At 54.5% G+C, this 22269-nt stretch overlaps 1 protein-coding gene and 1 long non-coding RNA gene across 3 annotated transcripts; one reads left to right on the top strand and one right to left on the bottom strand.

Moving 5' to 3' along the window:
* Nucleotides 1-919: 919 nt before the first annotated feature.
* On the bottom strand, nt 920-18532 carry LEMD2 (LEM domain nuclear envelope protein 2). 2 transcript variants are annotated; one of them, XM_072833412.1, is made up of 9 exons: nt 17749-18532; nt 16115-16155; nt 13008-13083; nt 9680-9756; nt 8605-8684; nt 6849-6994; nt 5665-5766; nt 5480-5582; nt 920-2486 (listed from the first exon to the last, which is right to left on the bottom strand). In XM_072833412.1, the coding sequence occupies exons 1-9, from the start codon at nt 18494-18496 to the stop codon at nt 2336-2338; spliced, it is 1524 nt and encodes a 507-aa protein (XP_072689513.1). In that variant the 5' UTR covers nt 18497-18532; the 3' UTR covers nt 920-2335. The 2 variants fall into 2 exon arrangements, with proteins under 2 accessions (XP_072689513.1, XP_072689514.1); XM_072833413.1 differs by lacking the exons at nt 16115-16155; nt 17749-18532 and adding an exon at nt 13809-13978.
* On the top strand, nt 17414-21159 carry LOC140637190 (uncharacterized). Its single transcript, XR_012034438.1, has 2 exons — nt 17414-17689; nt 20150-21159. It is a non-coding gene; the product is annotated as an uncharacterized lncRNA (long non-coding RNA).
* The last annotated feature ends 1110 nt before the right edge of the window (nt 21160-22269 follow it).

Raw genomic sequence — 22269 nt, 5'->3', positions numbered from 1 at the left:
CAGGTTGGGGGGGTGGCGCGGCCTTTTGTTATTTCACTTATTTTGATCTCGCTCCTGCTCTCCAAACAGCCTCACAGAAATAGAGCCCTGCATTAGCTCCCTTCCCAGCTTAAGACAAAACAAGGCAGAGGGAAAGCCTTTCCCTGAAAAACAGAAAAGGGCAAGAGAGGTGGGCTCAAGTTTGTCTGGGTCGTGTTTTCTGGGGGCTTCAACTCCATTTCTCCACCAGATCTCCCACAGTGCGAAGGAAGGGCTGGATCTCCGAGCCAACCCCAGTGTCTCCGCTGGTCCCCAGGCCCACTGTGCCCTCAGGGTAGTGGCTACCCTGGTGGAGATCAGTCCACCTGGAGGCCCAGACCCTGCGGAGTCCTGGAGTCCTGCCCATCCTGCGCCCCCCCAGATGGCACCTGGGCCTCTGCAGCCGTGGCGAGGGCAGGTGCAGAGACTAGGCTGCAGGGGACACGGATCTCCGCCTCCTCGGAAGGCACCACCAGCTGCCAAGGAGCCTCATCCAACCTTTCCCTGCTCTTCGTCCCCCTCCCAGGGCTGAGCACGCCCACCCCGGGAGCCTCTGGGGCCCCCAGGGGAGGCAGAAATGGGGCCAGAAAGAAGTTCTACTGACCCTCACCCTTTGCCACCACTCACTGCGACCAGGCTGGTGTTCTGAGTCCACCCTGCCGGGTATGATAGCCACGCTGTGTTGTAATAGGGAAACTGAGGCTGAGAAGTTATGAGGCTTGCCCAAAAACCTGCTCATGGAAAGGCTGGGGCCGCGTGGGCAGCCTTGGGCGAAGACTTGGGAGAAGACACCCAGCCAACCCGCCCTGGCCTCCTCTTCCCACTGACCTCTTGGCAAGCTGCCGCTCCTCACAACGTTGCTCTGTGGGGGAAAGGGAAAGAATCGTGGACGAGAAACACATCCATTTTTAATAGTTTATTTATCCAACAGTTTCAACCCTGAAGTGAAGCCTGTTGCCGCGTCCGAATTCCGGCTGGGGCCTGATTAGACCATTGCTTTGCCGTGGGGCGGGCGCTCCGAGCCAGCCCCGCGCTCATCCAGACATCAGAGGAAATGAGAGTATTGCTCAAATGAGGGAGATGGAGCTTTATTAAGGAAACAAAAAATACCAGTAAGACCGACAAGGGGTGGCTGATGTCTTCTGGAGGCGCTGTTGTGGGCGCCCTGGCTCGCCCCTCTCCCGCCTGCCTCGGAGGAGAGCACAGGGGGACGAGGCTCTGCTCGAGGGGCTCCTCGCGTTGAGTTAATAGGGCCCCCGGCAGGGCGCTTCTGGAGCCGGGCCGGGTGGGGGTGGGGGTGGGGGTGCAGGAGGAAGGTCTGTGGCGGCGCTGGCACGCTCCCGGCGGCCGGCAGCCATGTGACCCCGCACCCCGCGCCCCCCAGGTCGGCCTCAAGTTCTGGCCCTACGGCCCCGCAGCCCTGCAGGGGGCCGCCCGTGGTTGCCCTGGAGAGGGGTGATCGTTGCACAACGGAGACGTGGCACTCCCAAGCTCCCGGAATCCGCATCCTCCTCGACGCAGTGTCGCAGTGTGGCACTGTGAGAAGCACCACTGAAGAGGCCCAGCTCTGACCCTGCGGGTGGCACGGGGCGGCCCTGCCCTCTGGCCGCCCCCGCTCCGGGCTCCTCTCAGGAGGCCGCCCCCGCAGCTCACCCCTCCTGACCGGAGGGTCCCGTGTGCCAGGACCTGGCATTTCTAGATCTTCTACAGTACTTGTTCTACTTTCTAGCACCTTACCCCTTCAGGATAAAAGAGGCCCAACCCAGCTAGAGGACAGGCTTTCTCCCCTCACCCTTGAGCTCCCGGTAACACCCTCTGAAGGCACATGGACCAAACCGCTCCCAACCCCTGCTGCCCCAGCCTGCCAGCCCGACCCACCTCCCACAGGCTCCACGCCCACCCTGCTGAGTGCTCCCGCGGTGGAAGAGCTCCAGCCCACCTGACTGCATACTTGCTCTGCAGGGTCTCCCAGCTGCTGCTCTTTCATCTTCTCTAAGCATCAGAAACAAACCCTTCTCCCCCTTCCTGCCAGCCACCGGGCAGAGAGGACTGGACCAATGCAGAGGACGAGCTACCCACCTGGCCTCTGGCTTTGCCACCCACCCCCACCCCGCCGCTGCCCCTCAAGGAAGCCCAAGCTTTCCTACAAGCTAATCTCTCAAGAGTCTTACAGAGAGACCTTTGGAACCAGAGTGGGAAGGAGGGTGAAAGTCAAGGCAAGCGTGAATTCAGCACTGGCAGGTCTGGTGGCCTTCTCACGCCCCTGGAGGGGACTGGCCTGGGACAGGCTGACTGGGAAAAGGTCCCCGCCCAGGATTTATCGCTCTGAGTCGGAGAAGGAGGAGGGCTTAGTCCATCTCCACACCAGCATATCTTCCCCAGCCACGCGGTGGGACTCTGTCTGGATCCGGGATTCATTGGATGCTAGGAATTCCACAGCCCGGTCCCAGACACGCTTCATGCGCCTCCTGCAATGAGAGGGACCAGGTTCAGCAGCAAGGCAGCAGCCCCCTGCCCCCCGCAAGCTCTGTCTGGTACTGCCCAGAGAAGCGAGCTGGCCTGTGCACGCCCTGGGGACAAGACCCCAGGAGCCCACGCAGAATTTATCTGTGGGAGGAAACTGCGTCAAGTACTAGCAGAACTCCTGCAGAGACAAATTTCTTGAGCCACAGAAAAAAATTATCCCTCAACCTTCTCTGCTCTAAAAGCGCTCAATTAAAGGGAGCCGAAGGGGACCAGAGGTGCCGGAGGACCCCCTGGTGTGTCTGAGTGGGACTGGGCCGTGCTGACCTTGGCCAGCTCTTGCCAGGACCTGTTACTGCAGCAGCCCCAGCCAGGCGGCCCCATCACCAGCACTGGCTGCATTTTAATGCCCCATGTGGGCCAATTAAAGAGTGGCCACTGGGCTGTGGAATCCAAACTTGACAGTGCTTTGGAGCATGGGAATGAGCTCAGCATCTGACGGGGGAGGCCAAGAAGCCGGAGCTGCTCCCCTCTTCTGCTCTGCTGGGTCCCCGGGGCCTGGCATCCCCTTGGACCGCCCCTATAACCTCCTCCCCCTCCAGACTAGACAGGAAGATTCCAGGGCAGTCAGGTTGCTCTGACATCTTCTCTTTGATGAGTTCCTGTCTTTTGGCAGTTCCGCAGCCTGCCTCTCCATGACGTGGAGAGTGACTGTGGACATGGGCATGTGTGAGCAGGAAAGGCTCCACCAGGGCTCAGGACAACAAATGAGGGAAGTTCCTGAGGTGGCCTCTGGGTCGGGAGTAAGAATGGGGGTGCTGGGGCTTTCTTCCTCGGAGTTCGGGTCCTGTCACGAGCGACCCCTCAGCCTGTTTGGCAGTCCCCACTTGCCTGGTGTCACCCAGCCCTCCCTCCCTGGCTGCCCATTAATAGGTGAATAAGCCAGCTGCTTTTAGCCCCCCTGCTTTCCTCACCAGCCAGGCTCTTCAGCCCTCCCTCAGTCTCACAGGCAGACCCTCATCTGCAGGGCAAACCTGAGGGGGCCCACGGCAGCGGATGTGTCCTCACAACTGGAGGGCTTGGCTGCACAGATGAGGGGTAGCAATCAAGAGGCTGAGAGCCAACAGTGTGAGTCTCCCGGGTTTCACTGCTAGGGCTCAGTCCCGAGACAAGCCGAGACGGCACTTTTGCACTTACTTCAGTACATGTGTGGGTTGCACATAACCCTAGCTGGAGCAATAAGGGCTGCCCTGGGATGAGCTGTGAGGCCACCTCCGACACCCCCACTCCCCTTTTCCTGAGGCCTTGTCAATACCTAACAGCACAGTTTCCTTATGCATTTGTTACCTCTCTTCCTCCTGAGAAGCAACACTCCAGCACGGTGGGGATTTGGGCTTCTTCCCCACACCCCAACACACCCCACCCCCATGACTCAGGAGAGTATGGCCCATAGCCAAGTGCTCACTAAACATCTACTGAATAAAGGAGGGCTTCAAAGCAACCCTCTGCAAGGTGGTGGTATTGTCTCTGTGTCTTGGATGAGGAAAGGGCTCAAGGAGGCTGTTCCCCAAGGCCACATGAGACTCCTGGCCGGGCCAGGAATTTGGTGGGAGTCTGGATGCACCAAGTAGCCTCCCCCTGGGAGCAGGACGGCCACACGGCTGCCTCATGCTGGACAACAACAGCAAGCACAAGCCAAGGCCATGATCCCAGCTCTCCCTAAGCTTCCTGCCTGCACCTTCCCAAGGAGTAGGGAAAGTTCTTGAGCATCTTCACATTTAAAAATGGCCTTAAATTCACATTTAAAAGCAGTTTTACTCTTCCACTTCCTCTTGGGTTGCACAGAAATGCCACCAGCGGTGGGCTTTGAGCAAATTCCTTAGCCTCCACGTGCCTCAGTTCCCTCATCTGTAAGATGGGATACTCACTGTTCTCACCTCCCAGGGCCACAGTGAGGGTCAACCAAGTGGGACTGTGCTGGGGAAGGCCCAGAGCAGGATGGCTCACAGCGAGCACTCGGCAAATGTGAGTGCTTGTCACTCTCCGAGGGGATGGCATCCAGCCGGAGACCGTACCAAACTGCTGACAAGGGCCCCCAGTCTGAGCCCACGCCATGCCAGGGCCCTGCTGGTTGGGCCCTGGGCCCTCCTCCTACAAAGCTTCCCCACGTTTGGTTTTGTCAGGGGCCACCTAGCATCTGCAGCCCATGTGGAAGGCCCCCTGGAACCATGCGTGACAATGGCCTGCTACCCCTGCCCATGCAGCCGTGCACCTGACCACATCCATTGCCATGAAACCCCGCGTTCAACTACATGCATGCATGTGTAGGTGTGCCTGCGACTGTGGGAAGCAAACCATGATGTTTTAGGGGACGTGTCATGGGTCATGGTTAAAAATGTCTGAAAGGCAATCTCATCCTTGCTAGTGACTGATTCAAGAACACAAGTAACCAGTTCTGGCCAGCGAGGCCTCAAGGAGTGTGTCACCGGCAGCTTCTGGGCATGTTTTCTCCTGCCCATGAGAGTGACTGGAGGCCCATCTCTCCCCAGTTGGCAGTGACAAGGCAGACGACGATCCAGCTGCCGCTGGCTACCACTTGTGTCTGGGAGGAACTCCAACCAGCCCACAACATCCGGAGGCCAGGGCCACAAGCATCACAGAGAAATGGCACTAGAGTCTCGACTATTCTGTGCCCGGAGCCCAAGGGACTCTGGACTTCCACTAATAGAAACCCACTAGGTCCCTCCCAACTTGAGCCACTGGGGGGAAGGCACGAGCACCTGCCACCCACAGCTCTCCAGTTGGTATCGACGCTGACAGAGTGGGGTCATGCTTCCGTACTTCGGCTGTGCATTCTGCCAAAGATCCGAGCACTGGGGCAGCGGCGGGAGGTGTGCCTGGCCCCCTCATCTGTGATCCTCAGGGCCGACTCGCAGCCCCTTAACTGATGCTCTAGGCCCTCTCCTATGGCACCAGGCTGGGTCAGCCCAGGACTCACCGGCTCTGTGGAGGGATCAGGGTGTCTCGCACATGCAGGATGCCCACGTATGGGTAGCGCTCCATGTCCTGCTCCCAGTCCACGTAGTGGTCCTGGACCACATCTGCAAGGTAGGACAGAGGACACCATATAGGGGAAGGACGTTCTGGCAGGTGCCAGTGGTCCTTTCCCCAGGGGCCACGCACCTATAATCTTCTTCACCATCTCATACATAGCTTGTTCCTCTTCTTCCAGCTTCCGCCACCGATATTTCAGGAGGATCAGGAGCCCCCACAAAAAGGCCAAACCTATGAAGGAACAAAGGCCCCGTTAATCCATCTCATCACTTGTGGCCATTCAGCTGCATGCTGGGTCTCAGTGCAGGCCAGTCGCTGTGCTGGAGGCTGTCAGTGAGCTGCGTTAGGTGTCCTGAGAACCTGCTATGTGTCAGGCCGGGGCTGGCATGCAGCTTACGCAGGATGGGGAGATGGCGGAGGGGAGACAGGCTACAAAGTGATCATCTTCCTCTGCCGGTTGTCACCACGGAGGCATCCCCAGCTGTCCAGATTGAGGCTCCTCCCAACCCCATTCCGGGCTTTCATCTCCTCCCTTGTGAACCAGACCACGGGGTTTCATACATATACACACGCAGGGCCCTTTGTATTCCAAGATGCTGCTGCCGATAATGACGACTCTGCCTGATGGCGTGGGTGAGGGAGCTGTGTGCACGCCCAAATGGCTGGTGATTTGTCTCTCTGCCACGTCTGCAGAGCTGGCAGTTTCTGTGACTCGGCCTTTCACCTTCCAAAACACCCTGAGGTCTCTGTTCAAAGGCAGCCCCTGATGCCAGGCCACAAGATGCTAAGCTCTGCTTTGCAGCTCAGCCCCCTGGGTCCTTCCTGCTTTCCTTGGGTACCCAGAGCTCCAAGGAGGTGTTTACATCGTTCAGGGAGTAAAATTAAGCCAAGCTCCTGCTGCACCTCCTCCTCCTCCGAGAGGCATGTGCCCTGGAGCTCTGGGGGTGACGATGCTGGGCTCCAGCCAAGGCCCAGCTCCCCCCTCGGGGACAATGATAGTCTCTGACCCCGATCAAGGATATTTTCCAGTTCCCCTCATGCTCCTGCCACCAATCTCTAAAGGTAAGATGACCCAGGGCAGAGGCTGACTTGTTCATCTCCTCTGTTTTATTAGACCTCAGGTTCACGAGACAGAAATGAACTCTCTGGGCCTGGGTTTCTATAGCTCATCACTCATGCCTAGGAGTGTCACTGAGCTGGGCTCCCGGGAGGTGCTGTGTGAGCAGTCCCTATGGCAAGGGCGGGGGAGGGGCTGGTCACGGGGGTGGGGGGGGTGGGGGTGTGTGAGGGGAGAAGGGCAGCCAAGGACTTACACCAGAAGAAGATGAGCAGGTTGGTGATCGCGGTGAACAGGGCACGGCTCAGGCGGCAGCCCACACCCATGCGGGGGCGGGCGGATTCCAAGCAGACCACTTTGTCCACAGTTGTCACCAATTCCGATGGGTCTTCCCCTTTCAACCTGAAACAGGACACAGCGCTGCAAATGCATTCAGGAGCTCCCAGGAACCATAGGATCAGCCCCAATTTGAAGCAAGGGGAGATGAAAGGAGGGGCTTTGAGGCCTCTACTTGCTTATAAAATAGACTTGGTATCCTGGTCGCATACTTTCCAGAAATTTCCCACATTGGCTACTTAGAAAGAATAAAGCTTTAAAGATGGCAGCAGGCTCGAACCCCTACTGCTAAAGTGACGTCTCCCTCTGTCGAGTCTTCTGACAACTCCTCTCAGCGTGTGGAAGATTAAACTGTAAATTGGATTCCCACCTCCCAGCATATAGAAATGGAAATGTTTACTGAATCACATTGTTTGCACTGCATAGCAAGAACTGAAAGAGTCTGGGGTGTGCTTTTCCTCGTTGATGGTGACAAGGAGGCACATAAGCTGTTTAAGTATAAAGATTGGGGTGTCGTGAGGCTCGGGGAAGGATAACCACTGGGCTCTCTGAGGCTAGGCTCCCAGCCACAGCGCCTCCACTCTGGCCTCTGAGAGGTGTCAGGACACATGGGGATGCCCACGCCTGCACCTTCTTCTGGCTAGGTGACAGTCTCATGTATGGGAATGCCCAGTGTCTGAAGTGTTCCGATTTCTCGTGACCCGCTTTGAACACTGGTCGTCTGAGCTGGGCTGGGCCACCCTCCGACTGTCTTCCCACAGTGTGAAAAGGCGAGTGCCATCATTCTTCTGTGCTAGCAGCTTTGGTGAGCACTGCTGAGGATAAAATCCATATTCTCTTCCGCCTATCCTAACACACAACAGGAAAATCGCTCAGCCACTCAGGGAAGCTTTATTTATTTTTTTTAAGCCAACGCATTTTAATCGCATTTTAATCGTGTCCTGCATCCAGTTATCAAGCTTTAGGCTGAACAGCCTGAGGGGCTTCTGGTGGAGGCACTGCTGATGGAATTAGTAGTCTGAGTGGATTAGAGACGGAGGTAACAAAACCCTAGAGTGTACTTGAGTATCAGGAGCTGTGGCCTGAACAGAGACCCTAACAAACCCTGGGAAATGGGAGGGAGTCCCAGCATGAAGAACCTTGGTGGTGGCAAGGGGTGGGGGTGTGGGTGGGGGGGCATACTGGTGTATGCAGCCAGATGGGGCTTTTCAGAAGGCTGAGAGGGCTCACCATCCTGGCTAACAGTGCTCCCCGGGGGTAGAAATGAGGTCAAATGCCCAGTCAGAATAAAATCCAGTATGTCCTTTTTCAATTTCCGTCCTGAGCGAAACCGACAGAAACATTTCAGCTAGGAATGAAGACCAGCACCAGACAAAAGGAAATACAGAATGACTTCTCTATGTGGGACCAGCGAGTTCAAAGGGCACAGAGTGAGTTACTTGAAACTCAAAGGTGTAGGTAGAAAACTAGGCTAACCTGGATTTTGTGTCTTATCGTGAAGTGGCTCCTTCCGCTGCACCCTGACCACCTTTTCCTTCTGTTGCCTGGCTGTAGGCTTAGCCCACAAGGACTCGGCAGGGAGACCTGGCTCTACCTTCAGACACCTCTGTGAGCTGACCGTGGCCGCAGGTGCCCGTGGTAGTGCCCCCACCCTGTGATGCCTCGCCCACACTCACCAGATGCCCACATCCTTGTTACTGCTCAGTATCCAGGTCAGCGCAGCTTCAAACTTGGCAGGGGAGTTGCCGGTCACATTCTGTGGGAGGGGGCGGGAGATTAGTGCTGTGGCTGGGCGGACCAGCTAGAACATTGTTCTCCTGCTGGATTAGGGAAGACCTCTCCCGTGTCCTCCAGCGGGCCCCAGAGCCCCATTCCGCTAAATGCACGACAAAGTGGAAGGTGGAAATGTGGGTTGATGAGAGCCAAGAAGGGGCTCTACCAGGAGGAGTCGAGGTGGGAGCACACAAGAAAGTGATGCAGGTCTGAGGTAGCCAAAAACAATTTTCTCAAGTACCAAAGCGTCAAGGGCTAGCAGCTCATCTTGGGGAAAATAAAAACACGTGTGGGGCTGGGGGCCCCAGGGGCCAGTCCCTGCCCCTCTCTGGGCCTCAGTCTCCTCATCTGGGAAATGAAAATAGGCTAGGGGACCCCTAGGTTTCTGCTGGCTCTAAGGTTCCAGAATTCTGTCAAACTGGGGCCAGGCCAACGGCCACACAGACCCGGAGCAATCTACACAGTGAACATAAAGGAGAGAATGGACAGGTGAAATGTAGGTCTGTAAAGCTGCTGGGAAGGGGAGAAAAGCGGGGGGTAAGTAATGGGGCTGCTTCAAGAAGAGGCGGCCTGCAGTGGCCATACCAGCTGCTCAGGAGACCCCCACCTACCTGTGGCAGGCAGGGCTCCGGCTCACAGCTCAGCTGGGACCAGGCACCTCTCCTGCTGCCTAAACTGAAAGTAGCCTAACACTCAACTAAGTTAGAAAGAAAGAAAAGAAAGAAAAGAAAGAAAAGAAAGAAAAGAAAGAAAAGAAAGAAAGAAAGAAAAAAGAAAAGAAAAGGAAAGAAAGAAAGAAAAGAAAAGAAAAGAAAAGAAAAGAAAAGAAAAGAAAAGAAAGAAACAACAAAAAAGGGAAAACAAAAATAGCCAAAAAGCAAACACAAAATGGAAACAGAAAAAAAAGGCAGGGTCTGAAAGATCAGAACAAAAGCACCAGGACCTCCTGGGAGTGGGTGAGCGCTGCAGCCTACTTACTGCTAGGTATTCCTGGGCTTCCACTACAGGGATGCATTTGCTTTTTAGCTTCTCTGGATTTCCACATTCAAAATTACCTAGGAGGAAAAAACACATTCAAACAAAAGGAAGAGGTGGGGAAAAAAATACTCTGAAATGGACTAAAAAAAAAAAAAAATGCAGCAAGAATCAAGCCATCAGCTTTAATGGGGAGCATGTGGCCCCATGACTCTGGTGAGGCATCCTCAGTCTGCACCAAGATCAAAACCCACTTGGCTTGGATCGATTCCAGATCATTAAAACCTGACCTGCAAAGGAGTGCAGTGATTTGCATTAAATGACTAAAAAGCTACCCAATCCTAAGGTCTGTTCTCAATTGATCCCTAAGAGGATCAGACAGGTAGCTTTGGAAGGTACCAGAATGGCACTATAAATAAACGCGACCCGGGAAAAAAAAAGAAAGGCAGGGCGGCTGCAGGCACTGCAGGGATTCTGGCCATGGCACAGGCAGGGGGCTAGGAACTCCAGGCCCACTGTTTTGAGGGGTTCTGGGGAGGGAAGGCCAAAATGCCCCACAGAGAAAGAGGGCATCCCTGTGCTGGGCAGTGGGGCCTCAGTGTGGTGCCCCAAGGGGCCACCCCCTTCTGATTAGGTCCCACCTAGGATGAAGCTGGGAGCCTCCCCTTAGGCCCACCCAGGGCCACCTCCTCTGAAAACTCCCGAGCCCATGGGGAAATCTTGTCGGACCAAATCACTCTGGACTTGGGGGCCTGCCACAGCCAGTGGCTCTCAACAGCCCACTATGGTCCACCCACCATTGTTCTGCTTCCTGTGGGTCACTAGATGCCTTGAGAGCAGGCACAGCACAGGCTGGGGGCATGTACAAGATCCTTAACCCACACAGAGCCTCACTGCTCTTAACCTGGCGCAGCCTGGGGTCTGGGGAGGGAGTGGCTGAGAATGAACTTTAAAAATCTTGAGACCAAACTAAAGGTTATCCCTCCTGTGCCAAGTTGAGCTTGCCCTTATGGGACCCCTGAGATCAAGCTGGCTTTTCCCGACAGGCCCCAGAATGCCCTGCCCCGCTTAAGCTGGCCTGGACCACAGCCATGGTCTCCTGATTAGTTTCGTCCTCTCTCCTTTCTCATCCACGTTTGATCAACAAAAGTTTAAAATGATTCTGCTTAAATCGCACTACTACACTCAAGCTGCCGTCACCCTTGCCTTCCTAGCTCCTGGCTCTCAACATATCACTCTGCTGCTCAAAAGCCTCCTTGGCATTCACCGCCTGCAGTGATCAAAGCCCTGGTGGCCTGACATCTATGGCCATCCATGGTGGGGCCCAACCAACCTTTCCAAACTCCATTCCTTCCCCTATGAAGCCAAGAGCTTCCATCCCTGACTCTGTCATTTCCCGCCTCTTGGCTCTGCCCTGCCCCCCACATATACAGAATCAATCCTCCTTGGGCTTCAGGGTCTGGCACAGACACCACCTCCCCTGTGATGCTTTCCTGACTGCTCCAGCTGAAAGGTAACATGCCTACTGGAACTTCTGGCCTCTCGGTTCTCATCTAATCACACCTTTTAACAGCCATTGGTCAGGGAGGTAGGTGGCCTGTCCCTTCTACTAGATCATAAGCACCCTGTGGACTGCAAGGGAAGCACAATGCCCTGCCCATAGGTGACCTCCCAGGTGGGGTTGGGGTTGGGCAGAGTATGGCCTAGCAGAGCCCTCATTCCCCTGCAGTGAGACCCTCAGGCTCGCCGTTGGCCAGGCTTGTCAGAGGACAGGAGGCACTAGGCCCCCTGATGGCATAAGCCAGGACCACAAATGGAGGGCAGGATGGAGGAGAAATGTCTACCAGCATCTCTGGTTTAAGACAGAGCTTCCCTACTTTATACCCTAGGGCTTTTCAAAAATGCAGACTTTGATTCATAGGTTTGGAATGGGTCCTCAGATTCTGGATTTCCAATAGGTTCTGGGGTGATCCTAATGCTGCTTGTCCCTGGACCACAACTGAGTTACTAAGGTCTGGAACACTCTCTTAAAGGGCCAGAATTTGGGCAGCCTGGGTGGCTCGGCGGTTTAGTGCCTGCCTTCAGCCCAGGGGGTGATCCTGGAGACCTGGGATCGAGGCCCACATCGGGCTCCCTGCACGGAGCCTGCTTCTCACTCTGCCTTGTGTCTCTGCCTCTCTCTCTCTCTCTCTCTCTGTGTGTGTCTCTCATGAATAAATAAATAATATCTTGAAAAAAATAAAGGGCCAGAATTTATAGTCCAAGGACCCAGGCCATGCAGAAAGGCCCCTGGGGCCTGTGATGCTGTGAGCTCCCATGCCTACTGCTCCTCCTCCGAGCTCACAGATGCCTTCCTGACCGCCACTAGTCTCCTGCCAGTCAGGGGAAGGTGGTGGCAGAGCTATGGCCCATAAGACCTGCCCCAAGGGCTGAGGGCCCAGTACAAGCCCATCCAGCCTGGATTCCCTAGCAATGACTTTAGACAAGGGTTGGCCCCACAGGTAAGAGGCGCCTCTTGAACATTCCATAAGACTGAATAGTTCTGTCTGGTTCTGGTGCACCAAGCTTGGGGCACAAGCTCAGGTCACACTATGCCCTAAGCAAGTGATTCTGAGAGGTGTGGGGAGGTGATATATCTGGCCTCAAAGAATAATTTTCTAAATAAAATAGTAGGGAAGCCTTCTGGATGGATTACTTTTTAGAGGTACTTCATGGGGGTACTGAAAATGTCCTCCTCTAGAGTAAAACAATTTTCATTTGTTAAAAAAAAAAAAAAAAAAAAAAGACCAAGGACCACTTGGCTAGAGAGGGAGACAGTTTCTGAGAGGTTAAGGGACTTATCCGAGGTCCTGCAGCTAGATGGGGAGATCAGGACCAGATGTGACACGGGGGCCCTGGCAAGCTGGGTGGACCTGAGTGTGACCAGCCCACCGGGCAGGCCCCTGCCACTTGCATAGGCCTCTCCTCCTGGCCTGACCGACCATCTGGTACAGGAGGCTCTCCAGGTCAGAAGATCCAGACTCTGAGGAGACCTGGGGCCTGGCTCCTGCGAGTGCAACATGAAAGCATCGAGTGGTGGGCATCCAGAGAAAACAGGCTTGTGCAGGGGCCAGGACCCCTGAGACCCTTAAAGGGGATATGAAAACCAACTATAGGCTTAAGAAAGCTGTGTCTAAGTGGAGAATTGGGGCAAGACTTGGTTTCTGAGTGTGTCTTCTGGGAGATCACCAGCAAGCATCTCGGCCTCCTGCCAGCCAGCCCCAGCCAGGCTGATGAGGGGAAGAGCCCACAGCCCCCACGAGGAATCTCAGGCCCAGAGATATCCACTCACCGGCTTGGACGGCCAGGAAGTTGTAGAGTTCATGCAGCAGCTCCAGCAAGGCCGCCTTCTGCTTGGCCTGACAGAACTGGAAGGGCACAGGACAAGCAGTCAGCAAGCAGTGGTGGGGGCAGGGGGCTCCGTCCAGCTGGTTTTACCTCCTTGGCTGCACTGCCAAGTGCTAGGCAGCAAGGCACAACTCCTAACCCAAATTCTGTAAAGTGGTGGGCCCAGGGACGGGGTCGATAAATACCGGGTTAACTGAGCACCATGAAAACAGAGGCAGAACTAAAAGCAGACATAGTAACTAAGGAATTGCCATCCTGAAGGCTCCCAGCCTCTGTCCTGCAGTTCCCACGGGAATAAAGGCCATTAAGTAGGGCGGTGGAGCAGAGGTGACTAGGCTGTGGGGAGATGCAGCAGCCCAGCTTCCCTGGTGGGCCAGGCAAATGCTACTACTGCAGCCTTGTCTTCCCTTGGGCCGCTCCTGTCTGTTTTTGGAGAGTCAGGTGCCTACATTCTGCCTATAAATTGTCTGCCCGGTGGATTAGCTGCAGCAACTGCTTCATCTTAGACTGGATTCCTGACTAGAAGTGGGAAATTTCTAGAAATCTTAAAACTATAGAGGACAAAAGTCATCTGTATGAGAAAACAGGAACACGAATACACCTAGATCTCCTCCACTTATAACAGAATTGAAACCATTTTGCTAGACTTGCTAGATTTAGAATATTTAAAAGAAAAACTGCTCTTCCTTGAGAGTGAATGACGGGCTGTCATGAGTCTGCACTGAATCCTCACCACAATCCTTACCACACCCCAATTTCTCAGATGAGGAGTCCGAGGTTTAGAGTCCATAGCTAGGCCACCAAGATCCCACAGCTAACAAGTGCTGAAGATGGTCAACTCCAAGCCTACCGCCCCCTTCAGACCTCCTCTGGGGTGTCACTGGGGTGTCCTGGGCTCCGGGCCTGGCTTGACAACTGTGGAAAGAACCACAGTCACTTTCCTTCTTGGGCTTGCTTGATGCCCTCATCTGCAACGTTGAGGGACTTGGTTTCTGAAAGTCTCAGAGGCCAAGATATGTTCCCTTGTGTTGCCTAAAGACCCAAAAGCCTTTCCAAGTACAAAATGGGGTTACCAAGATTTACACACATGACTGTTAACGTTCAGAAACAACGCACAAATCTGTAAGTAGAATCAGATACCCAAACTACCTTTTAAAGATGAATGTGATGGAAAATGTTGATAATAAGAAATATAACTGAATATACATGGAGATCCCAATTCTATAAACATACATACACAAACAAATGAGAAGGGAAGGAAATACCCCCAAATGTCACCAAAATTATTTCTTGGTGGCAGAATCATGGCTGATTTTGGCACATTTTTTTTTACACTAAACATCTATTACTGTCACAACCAGGAAAAAAAGAGAGGTGGTCACAATTAACTCCATTTCAAACTCACCGACGTTTAGGCAAAGCGGGGCTGATCCCACCTAAAGGGAACAGAAGGACGGAAGGCACTAGACCACGAGATGGCCTGAGACAGCACACCCACTCCCAGCCTATCCACGCGTTTTCAGCAGCACAAAGGCAGAGAGAAAAATGCTAAGTGTCATAGTTGGCTGAGAAGGGAAAGAACACATATCTCTCAAACTCCAATGCCCATCTGGATTCTGGGGGAGCCTGAGCCACACAAAGAATAAGACTTTTCAGCAAGAGCCTCACCAAAGCCAAGAGCATCTCCCAAACTGCCTATTCCTGTGTCCACCCTTCATGACGGCCAAGAACACCCCATGAGATCTCAGCTCATTGGGGCCTGTGATGAGGCCCAGACTCTGCCTTTTGATGCCCTGATGTTACGAGTACCCACGCTGCTCACCGAGCACATCTTTAGCAAGATCCCGGGATGGGCCCGTTGGGGCTCACTCAGCTGGGGAGATGAACCAAGAGATAGAAACCAGAGAAACAAACAAACAAAAAAAAGATACCAGAGAAATCTTACAGAAAAGTTCCTTGCTTTCGGGTTCAAAATTCTAGTTTTCCCTCTGGCCACTACCTATTTTTCTGGGCCACTTCCTGTAATCATCAACTGTGGTTTCCATGACAGAAGGCACTTTCAACTTAATATGAATCTGTTTTCACAAAACAACTGAGAGGCAAAGATACTTGGTGGATGAATGCAACAAGTGAATGTAATAAAACATCCCCAAAGATGACATAGCGGAAGCCAGAGAAGAAATAAAGGCTATTATTTACACCAGGCCACCCCTTCTGTTAACATGGATAAGAGAGTGAACTCTTGACTGTGTGCACTTTCCTAGGCCCCGGGGCTGCCAGACGTGGAGACTGAGGCCTTGGGAGAGGCCTGGCATTGCACACTTAATAATTAGACTACTAAGTCATGCCCTCTAGCAGGAAAAGGCTCCTGACCTGGTAGGATTTATGACCTGAAAATTTACTGCCTCCTATCTTCCCCAGACTATCACCTGTGCCAGCATCCCAGCTCCTAGTTAATGCCGCGTGCATGACTCATAAATGGATGGGGCTGCTCGCCTTCCCCAAATATTATTTGTAGGGAACATTAAAGCCTCATAAAACAAATCTATAGGCAAGAGGCCTAATTCCACTTCAGATATATTTAAAACAACCCCACCCGCTCCCTGATGTTTCAAATCCGAACAGCACTGTCAGCCACAGACACCGGAGCAGAGGGAACGTGGACCTGAGAACTCGGCCTCCAGAAGCTTAAAAACTGCCAGCCCTTCCTCTGGAAGCCAGGGAGCTTGAGAGGTCCTTTAGCCCAACCTACTGCATCCGCCTAGATTGACTTAGGCAGATCAAAGTCCCCGGCGCTGTGAGTGATGGGAGAGGTACCATAACAAGCCAGGGTTGGATCTTGGGAGTTCTATTCTTTCTATTTCAAGTACTCTGTCGCCTGCCACAATTGAGTCTGACACAAACATCACAGAACACGATGTGATTCTGGTACATTACAGGAAGCACTCCTGAAAATGATCCTATTATGATCCTTTTCTGGGGAAGTTTACCTCCTGATGGAGGCTAACATCCTTGGGGGGAATAACAAAAGCTAGAGAAACTCAGACTCACCTTATCTGTTTTGCTGTCACAGTCCACTGGCAATAATTTCACTGAGACCAAGAAAAGAAACACAGAGGAAATTAAAAGTGTGGGTTCAGGAAAAGATTACAAAAGAGAACCATTCCCAAAATTCAGGGTAAGTAAAACATTCCCATTAAGGGTGGGGACCAGAAAGATGTCCTCTAAATATGGCACTTGTAAAATGTCGATAGTAACATGTAAGGGTTTCCCAAGCCCGGATGAGGAATCAGGACTAGGACCACTGGTCCAAATGGTAGCTGGAAATGATTAGCCATGGGCTCTTGGGCAACTCAACCACTCTGAACCTCCACCTCCTCATTTGTAGAATGGGATCAATAAAGCTTCCGCTGCTTAACTCAAGGAGTAAACCTCAAACAAGTCAATATACATGATTGTTTTGTAAACTGCCAAGTGATATGTTGAATAGGGATTTGTACCACCACGGGAGGGGAGCTCCAGCTAAATCCCAAGATATACCCAAGAGCTGTTGTCTTAAAGTATCTCAGCAGGGACTATGAAAATTGTACTGTTTGACTGCTGTGGTATCATATAGTCCCACGACCCTCCCAGGTCTGCTTACTTTCTTTAGCAAGTGGATAGACTGCTCTCATAGCCAAGAAGTTATTTGGGTGTGTGAGTCTGGGATCCCCATGCCCACAGACTTGTTCATATACCCAAACACCCATCTGCTGCAACAGCTAAGGTACAATTTGGCCTCTCCCTGCATTTTGGCTGTTCCTGCTAGGCATGGAAAGAAAGATGTGGCGGCCTTGGCTTGAGGCTGGGAACAGTATTCATCACAATGCTTTGCAAAGAATATCAAAGGCTAGTGAACTCACTTTATACTTTAGATTTATACACTTTACCCTTTACATTTTCATGTTGAGACTAAAGCCCAGTTACCCAAGAAGCAGATTCCCCTTTTAAGAAACATACCAATCCTCAACTAGTCAGGATACCCACTGTATCCTGCAGACCTCTTATTGGCATGTCCAATCACTAACTAAAATGTGGACAGAAGCATGGCCGGGAATGTCCTTGACTCACAGAACTCTCTCTTAACACACTCCAGGAGGATAATGCTAGCAAGGATAAACACCTCCATGTATATCAGTTTAAACGCTTTTGGTGATGCAAAGCTGGGAACCCAACCAGATCCGATCTGTGGGCAGTCAAACCTGGGGTGTCTTCAAATGGGCACTAATGTGTGAATGAGCCAGAGATCCAAGTTAAGAAAGAACTAAAAAGGAATGGGGGTGGACCTGCCTGTTGGAGAGGGGTGTGGTTTTCTCTGGAGAGGGAAAACCAGAGGTTGGGGTGGAAATGACTAGGAATGAAGACTGCTTCCAGCACGTGGTTGAAAGGGAGACTGGTAGGGAGGGCGAGGGCAGAAATGGAGAACAGAACAGGAGAGTGAGGACAGAGATGGCTGCAGGAACTCCAGGCCTCTTCTCCCGCGGCGGCGGGGAGCAGAGGCAAGGTCTGGAGGGGAGAAGACGGCCAGAAGCAGCTGGCAAGGCCCGGGCGGGGCAGCCTGGCGCCGAGAGGAACCGGTGGCCTCAGGTGGGCGCTCACTCGCGCGCCCGGGGCCCTCCCCTGCGCCGGCCCGGCCCGGGACGTACTGTTGTCCTCCGCCTCCTGCGGCGCCGAGGGCTTGCCCATCTTCACCCAGAGGATGCCCAGGAAGACGAGCAGCAGCCCCAGGCTGGCCCAGAACAGGAGCCGGGACAGGCAGCGCTCCAGCCGCCGCCCCGCCTCGGGCCGGGCCCGCGCCGCACCCGCAGGGCCAGTGCGCGTGGCCCGCAGGCCCGGGCGCGGGGCGGCGCCGAGGAGGGCGGAGGGCGGCCGGGCCGGGGCCGGGGCCGGGGCCGGGGCCGGGGTCGCGGCCCACCAGCGACGGACTCCGTGGCCCGGCGCGGCCCTGTCGAGCGGCCGGGCGTCCTCGTCCTCCTCGGAGCTGCCCCGGGCCGAGGCGCGGCGCCGGGGCGGCGCGGGGCGGGCGGGGTAGGCGAGGCCGCGGCTCCCGGCCCAGGACGCCGCGGAGGCCCCGCCGTCGCCGTAGGCCCCGGAGGTCGCGTAGGCCAAGCCCGAGGCCGGCGGGGAGAGCCAGGGCTCCGCTCGCAGGGGGGCCGCGGCGGGCCGGGCTCGCAGCGGCGCCTCCTCGCGCAGCCGGGCCTCCCCGCGCAGCCGCTCCTCGCCCCGCAGCCCGGCCTCCTCCCGCAGCCGCTCCTCGCCGCGCAGCCGGGCCTCGCCCCGCAGGCGGCGCAGCTTGTTGCGGTACACGTCCCGGGTGGTGTCGGTGATGGGTCCTGGCTGGAAGCCCAGGGCCTGTAGCTCCCGCCGCAGCTCCAGGTCCGACAGGCCGGCCATGGCCAGGACGCCGCCCCCCGCCCGCCCCCGGCGCGCACCGCACCCGGAACTGCTCCCGCCGGCGGCCGCGGCGGAGCGGGCGGGGCCCCGCGCCATGATGGGAAGGTCTGTCCGCGCCCTCCCGGGTGGCGGCCATGTTGGGGAGGTCAGACTCGGCCCTTGATGCCGCCATGTTGGGGAGGTCCGAGAATTTTAAAAATGTTTTTCTTCTTCCTTTTTCTCTCCTTCCCCTCCCCTCCTTGCCCAGTCCTTGTCTGTAAGACCGATCGGTGTTTCTTTACGAATACTCCTCCCCATGCGCGGTCCCGGGCACGCGGTAGACACCTAGCAAAGTGTGGATTTAGTGGTGAAGGACGAGCCCCTGCGGACCCTTTGCATCTTTCTTTTTTTTTTTTTTTTTAATTTTTTAAAAATTTATTTATGATAGTCACAGAGAGAGAGAGAGAGGCAGAGACACAGGCAGAGGGAGAAGCAGGCTCCATGCACCGGGAGCCCGACGTGGGATTCGATCCCGGGTCCCCAGGATCGCGCCCTGGGCCAAAGGCAGGCGCCAAACCGCTGCGCCACCCAGGGATCCCCCTTTGCATCTTTCTGTGCTTGGGGAGGGCTGTGGGTCATGGACTAGGCCCGGCCTGGACCCCAGGTGGAGGGCGGCGGGCCTGTGTCCAGGCGCTCAGCGCAGCTCCGGACCGTGGGCCCCGCCCCAGGCACCTGCCCCAGAGCCAATGCCCCGGGCGCGAGTGGGCGAGTGGGCGGCACCCGCCTTGGGAGGAGGCCCTGTGGTGGGGTCTTCCTGGAGGTGGGTGGCCCAGCTCCGAGACCGTCCGCTGTCACTTGCGGATTTAGGTGGGGCCTCTCAAACGCCAGGGGCGCCGCTGTTAGATGTGTGATCACATCCAGTGAACATTTCTGGCCTCCCGGCCAGTAAAGTCCGAAACGAGAATTAGAACAGGGCTTGGGCACAGGGCCCGGTACGTGCTCCCACGTGTTTATACTTAACCCCTCCCGGCGGGCATCGGCAGTGCAGGGACACCTGACTACAGGACCTACAGGACGGCTCTTAGCTGAGAGGCCCCTGAGGGAAGCCTGGGGGCCGAGGCAAGTGCGAGCAGAGCTGTGGCTCAGGGTCCTTCCACCTCCCTCCCCTGTTTGTAAGCCTTCCACGGCCTTCTTCATCCCCACCCCCATCCCAAACGTTTATGGCCACCCTTGGCGTCTTGGGTTCCGGTCCACTGCGACTCCTCTAATTCGGTTCTCCCCTTGCCTGCCCATCGCCCACCCCCCCACCCTGCTTTCCCCTCTCCCTTCCCTGGGTCATGGGCAAGGCCCCTCTGCGGGTGGTTTGCATCCCTGCCACTTGCCGTACCACCACGGGGGTATTCCTACACTGGCCACGGTTGCTGGAAAAATTATAGCCTCTGCTCGGTCAGGCTTCCATTGTTAGCCTCCCCGTATCCCCCAACTTAGCTGTTCCCATGTGGTGCAATTTTTCTCACCAAGTGTTTTCCTCTTCTCTGCCTGTGTTTGCACGGAATGCCATGAATTTGATATAGTGATTGCCTAACACATATACCACATAATAGTATTTTATTTCTTTCTGAAGCGCTGTTTGCATGACAAATGAGTTGGTAACATTTGTGCAACTCCTTGCAGCTGTGCAGTTCAATATATAAGGAATGAGCCTTTCAGCATCAATACCGGCCCTGTGTATTCTAAGAGGGTTTGAATCTGACGCTTCAACAAAGTGAACGTTCTGACATTTCGCAGAGTTACGGTCTGTTTCATCACAATGGATCCCAGGATGATTTAAAAATATGTACTGAACTGGAGCCGCCCCCTGCAGTGGTCCCCAGTGTGGGCTTTGTCAGCCTGCCTTGTGTTTGGGGACGCTGCTGCTGCTACACATACCTAGGGCCAAATGACCCCCACCCGTCCAGCCTGCTGTCTTCCCTCCAGCCTGGAACCCATCATGTTGGCAGCCCTGGCTTTCTGCCCCCAGGTGGTCTACCCTCTGCCTCCATGGGACTCCTAACAGATGCTCAATTTGTCTCTCTGGGTCCAAGGAGCCTTTGGGGTAGTGCCGCCACCAGGCACAGCACGTTTGCCGATCAGGACTCCCAGCCCGCGTCCCTGCCACACCCGCCCCCAGGCAGAAGCCTCACCATCTGATTGAGAAAAGTCAACCAGAAAACCCCTCACAAGTCAGTCGTCCTTCTCAAGTCTGCGGCATCTCTGTTTTCCTCCTGAGCATCCTGTCCCAGTCCTGTTCCTCCGTGGATTGACAGTCCCTCTGAGGCCTGCCATCAACATTCTGTGCCAAGACTACTTTACCTGCTTGTTGCTGCTCATGTTCCCCCTGCATGACCACCACATGCTTTCTTCACTGACCCTCATGTTTTCCAGGCCCCGGCTGAGCCGTGCTGCTTCTTTGGTACCCCTGCGTCGTTTTGGGAGCTGCCCAGGAGGCTCTTCCTGGCACGTGCCTTTGCCTTCTGTGTTGAGTATGGGAACGCATATTTTAAAGAAAAAGGCACCATTGCAAAGTCAGTGGCTGCCCTGCAGGGCCCCCTCTCTCCTCACTTTCTTGTGGGTTTTTTTTAAAGGTGAGCAGCCGGGCTGTGGGCAGTCTTCCTGATTTATTAAAGGCAGAAGTGGAAAAACAAGCTGCAATGTCCAAATATACTTAGTAACCACATCCACGCATTTAGCAGAAGCGAGGGGCCTCCAGGAGGAGGAGGCTCTGGATTCCCAGAGGGCTGCCACGCTGCCTGCCGTCCTGCTGACCTCCCTCTGTCTCAGCAGAGCCTTATAATAACAACAGCCATAAATCTTTTAGTGGGTTCCATTCTCCTTCTTCTCCTGCAAAAAGCCCTGCACACATTTATCAGGTCCTTAAATATGCAGGGGGACCATGGACTCATCCTCCATCTACCCTCTCACCAGCCTCAAGCGTCCCTCTGGGCTTCCTTGGAACCATATTGTGAGTGGTGTCATGCTGTGCGGTGGTGGGGGCACTGGGAGAGTGTGGTTGAAAAGTAGGGGACAAAGCAGGTGCCATCTAGGCTCAGGTTTTGACTGGGAATGTTCCCAGCACTGCCCAACTTCTGGCTGCCCCATCTCAGGGCTCTGGTGAAGAGGAGAGCCACCTTTCATCTCTCCAGGTAGACGAAGGGGCAAATAGAGTCACAGGGAAATGCCAGAACAGGTATAATGGGCAGTTATGTTGGCTGCTTTTCATAATCGGCTGAAAATATAACAAAACTCTCATTCTTTTGGCCACACTTTGATATCTGTGGGTAAGAGTTCTTTCAGAAGCCTAGAATACATTCCCTGATGTCAATAACGAATTGTGTATGAAGAAAAATGTAACGCTTTCAGAACATTTTCTTTTGGGCTTTGTCCATGATTAGATTATACTAAATTACAGAGTACAGATATCAGGCAATTACTCTTTGCTTTTAACTATTCAATTTCATGGCAAATCCTCATAGCTTGGTAATTATAAAATCATACCGATGCAGTTACTGAGAAAATACCTCATCATCTCCATCTTGTGAAGCTGGGTTCAGGTTGCCCTCTAATTACCCATAGTCCTGTTAAGTGTAAAGTACATCCCAGATGAAGAGGGGGTAATCTGTAACTCGCTGTAACGGCCCAGTTTTCTGGAGAGATTCTTGCAGATTTTGCTGGATAGACCTCAGTAAGATGTGAGGAAGGTGGGTGTCTTCACCTGACTGGTTCCTCTGGGCACTTGCCCCCTCTCCCCTCCTGGC

The sequence above is a fragment of the Canis lupus genome, chromosome 7, assembly GCF_048164855.1.
Source record: "Canis lupus baileyi chromosome 7, mCanLup2.hap1, whole genome shotgun sequence".
In the NCBI taxonomy this organism is placed as follows: Eukaryota; Metazoa; Chordata; class Mammalia; order Carnivora; family Canidae; genus Canis; species Canis lupus.
The sequence above is the reverse complement of the archived record's forward strand: the minus strand, read 5'-3'. Positions and strand labels throughout refer to the sequence as shown.

Coding starts and splice junctions, on each gene's coding strand:
- LEMD2 (XM_072833412.1), bottom strand. CDS start 18,496: ATGGCCGGCCTGTCGGACCTGGAGCTGCGGCGGGAGCTACAGGCCCTG. Junction 13,084..16,114: donor GTGACAGCAAAACAGATAAG/GTGAGTCTGAGT, acceptor GTGCCCTTCCAG/TTCTGTCAGGCCAAGCAGAA. Junction 9,757..13,007: donor CTTCCTGGCCGTCCAAGCCG/GTGAGTGGATAT, acceptor TTTTCCTCCTAG/GTAATTTTGAATGTGGAAAT.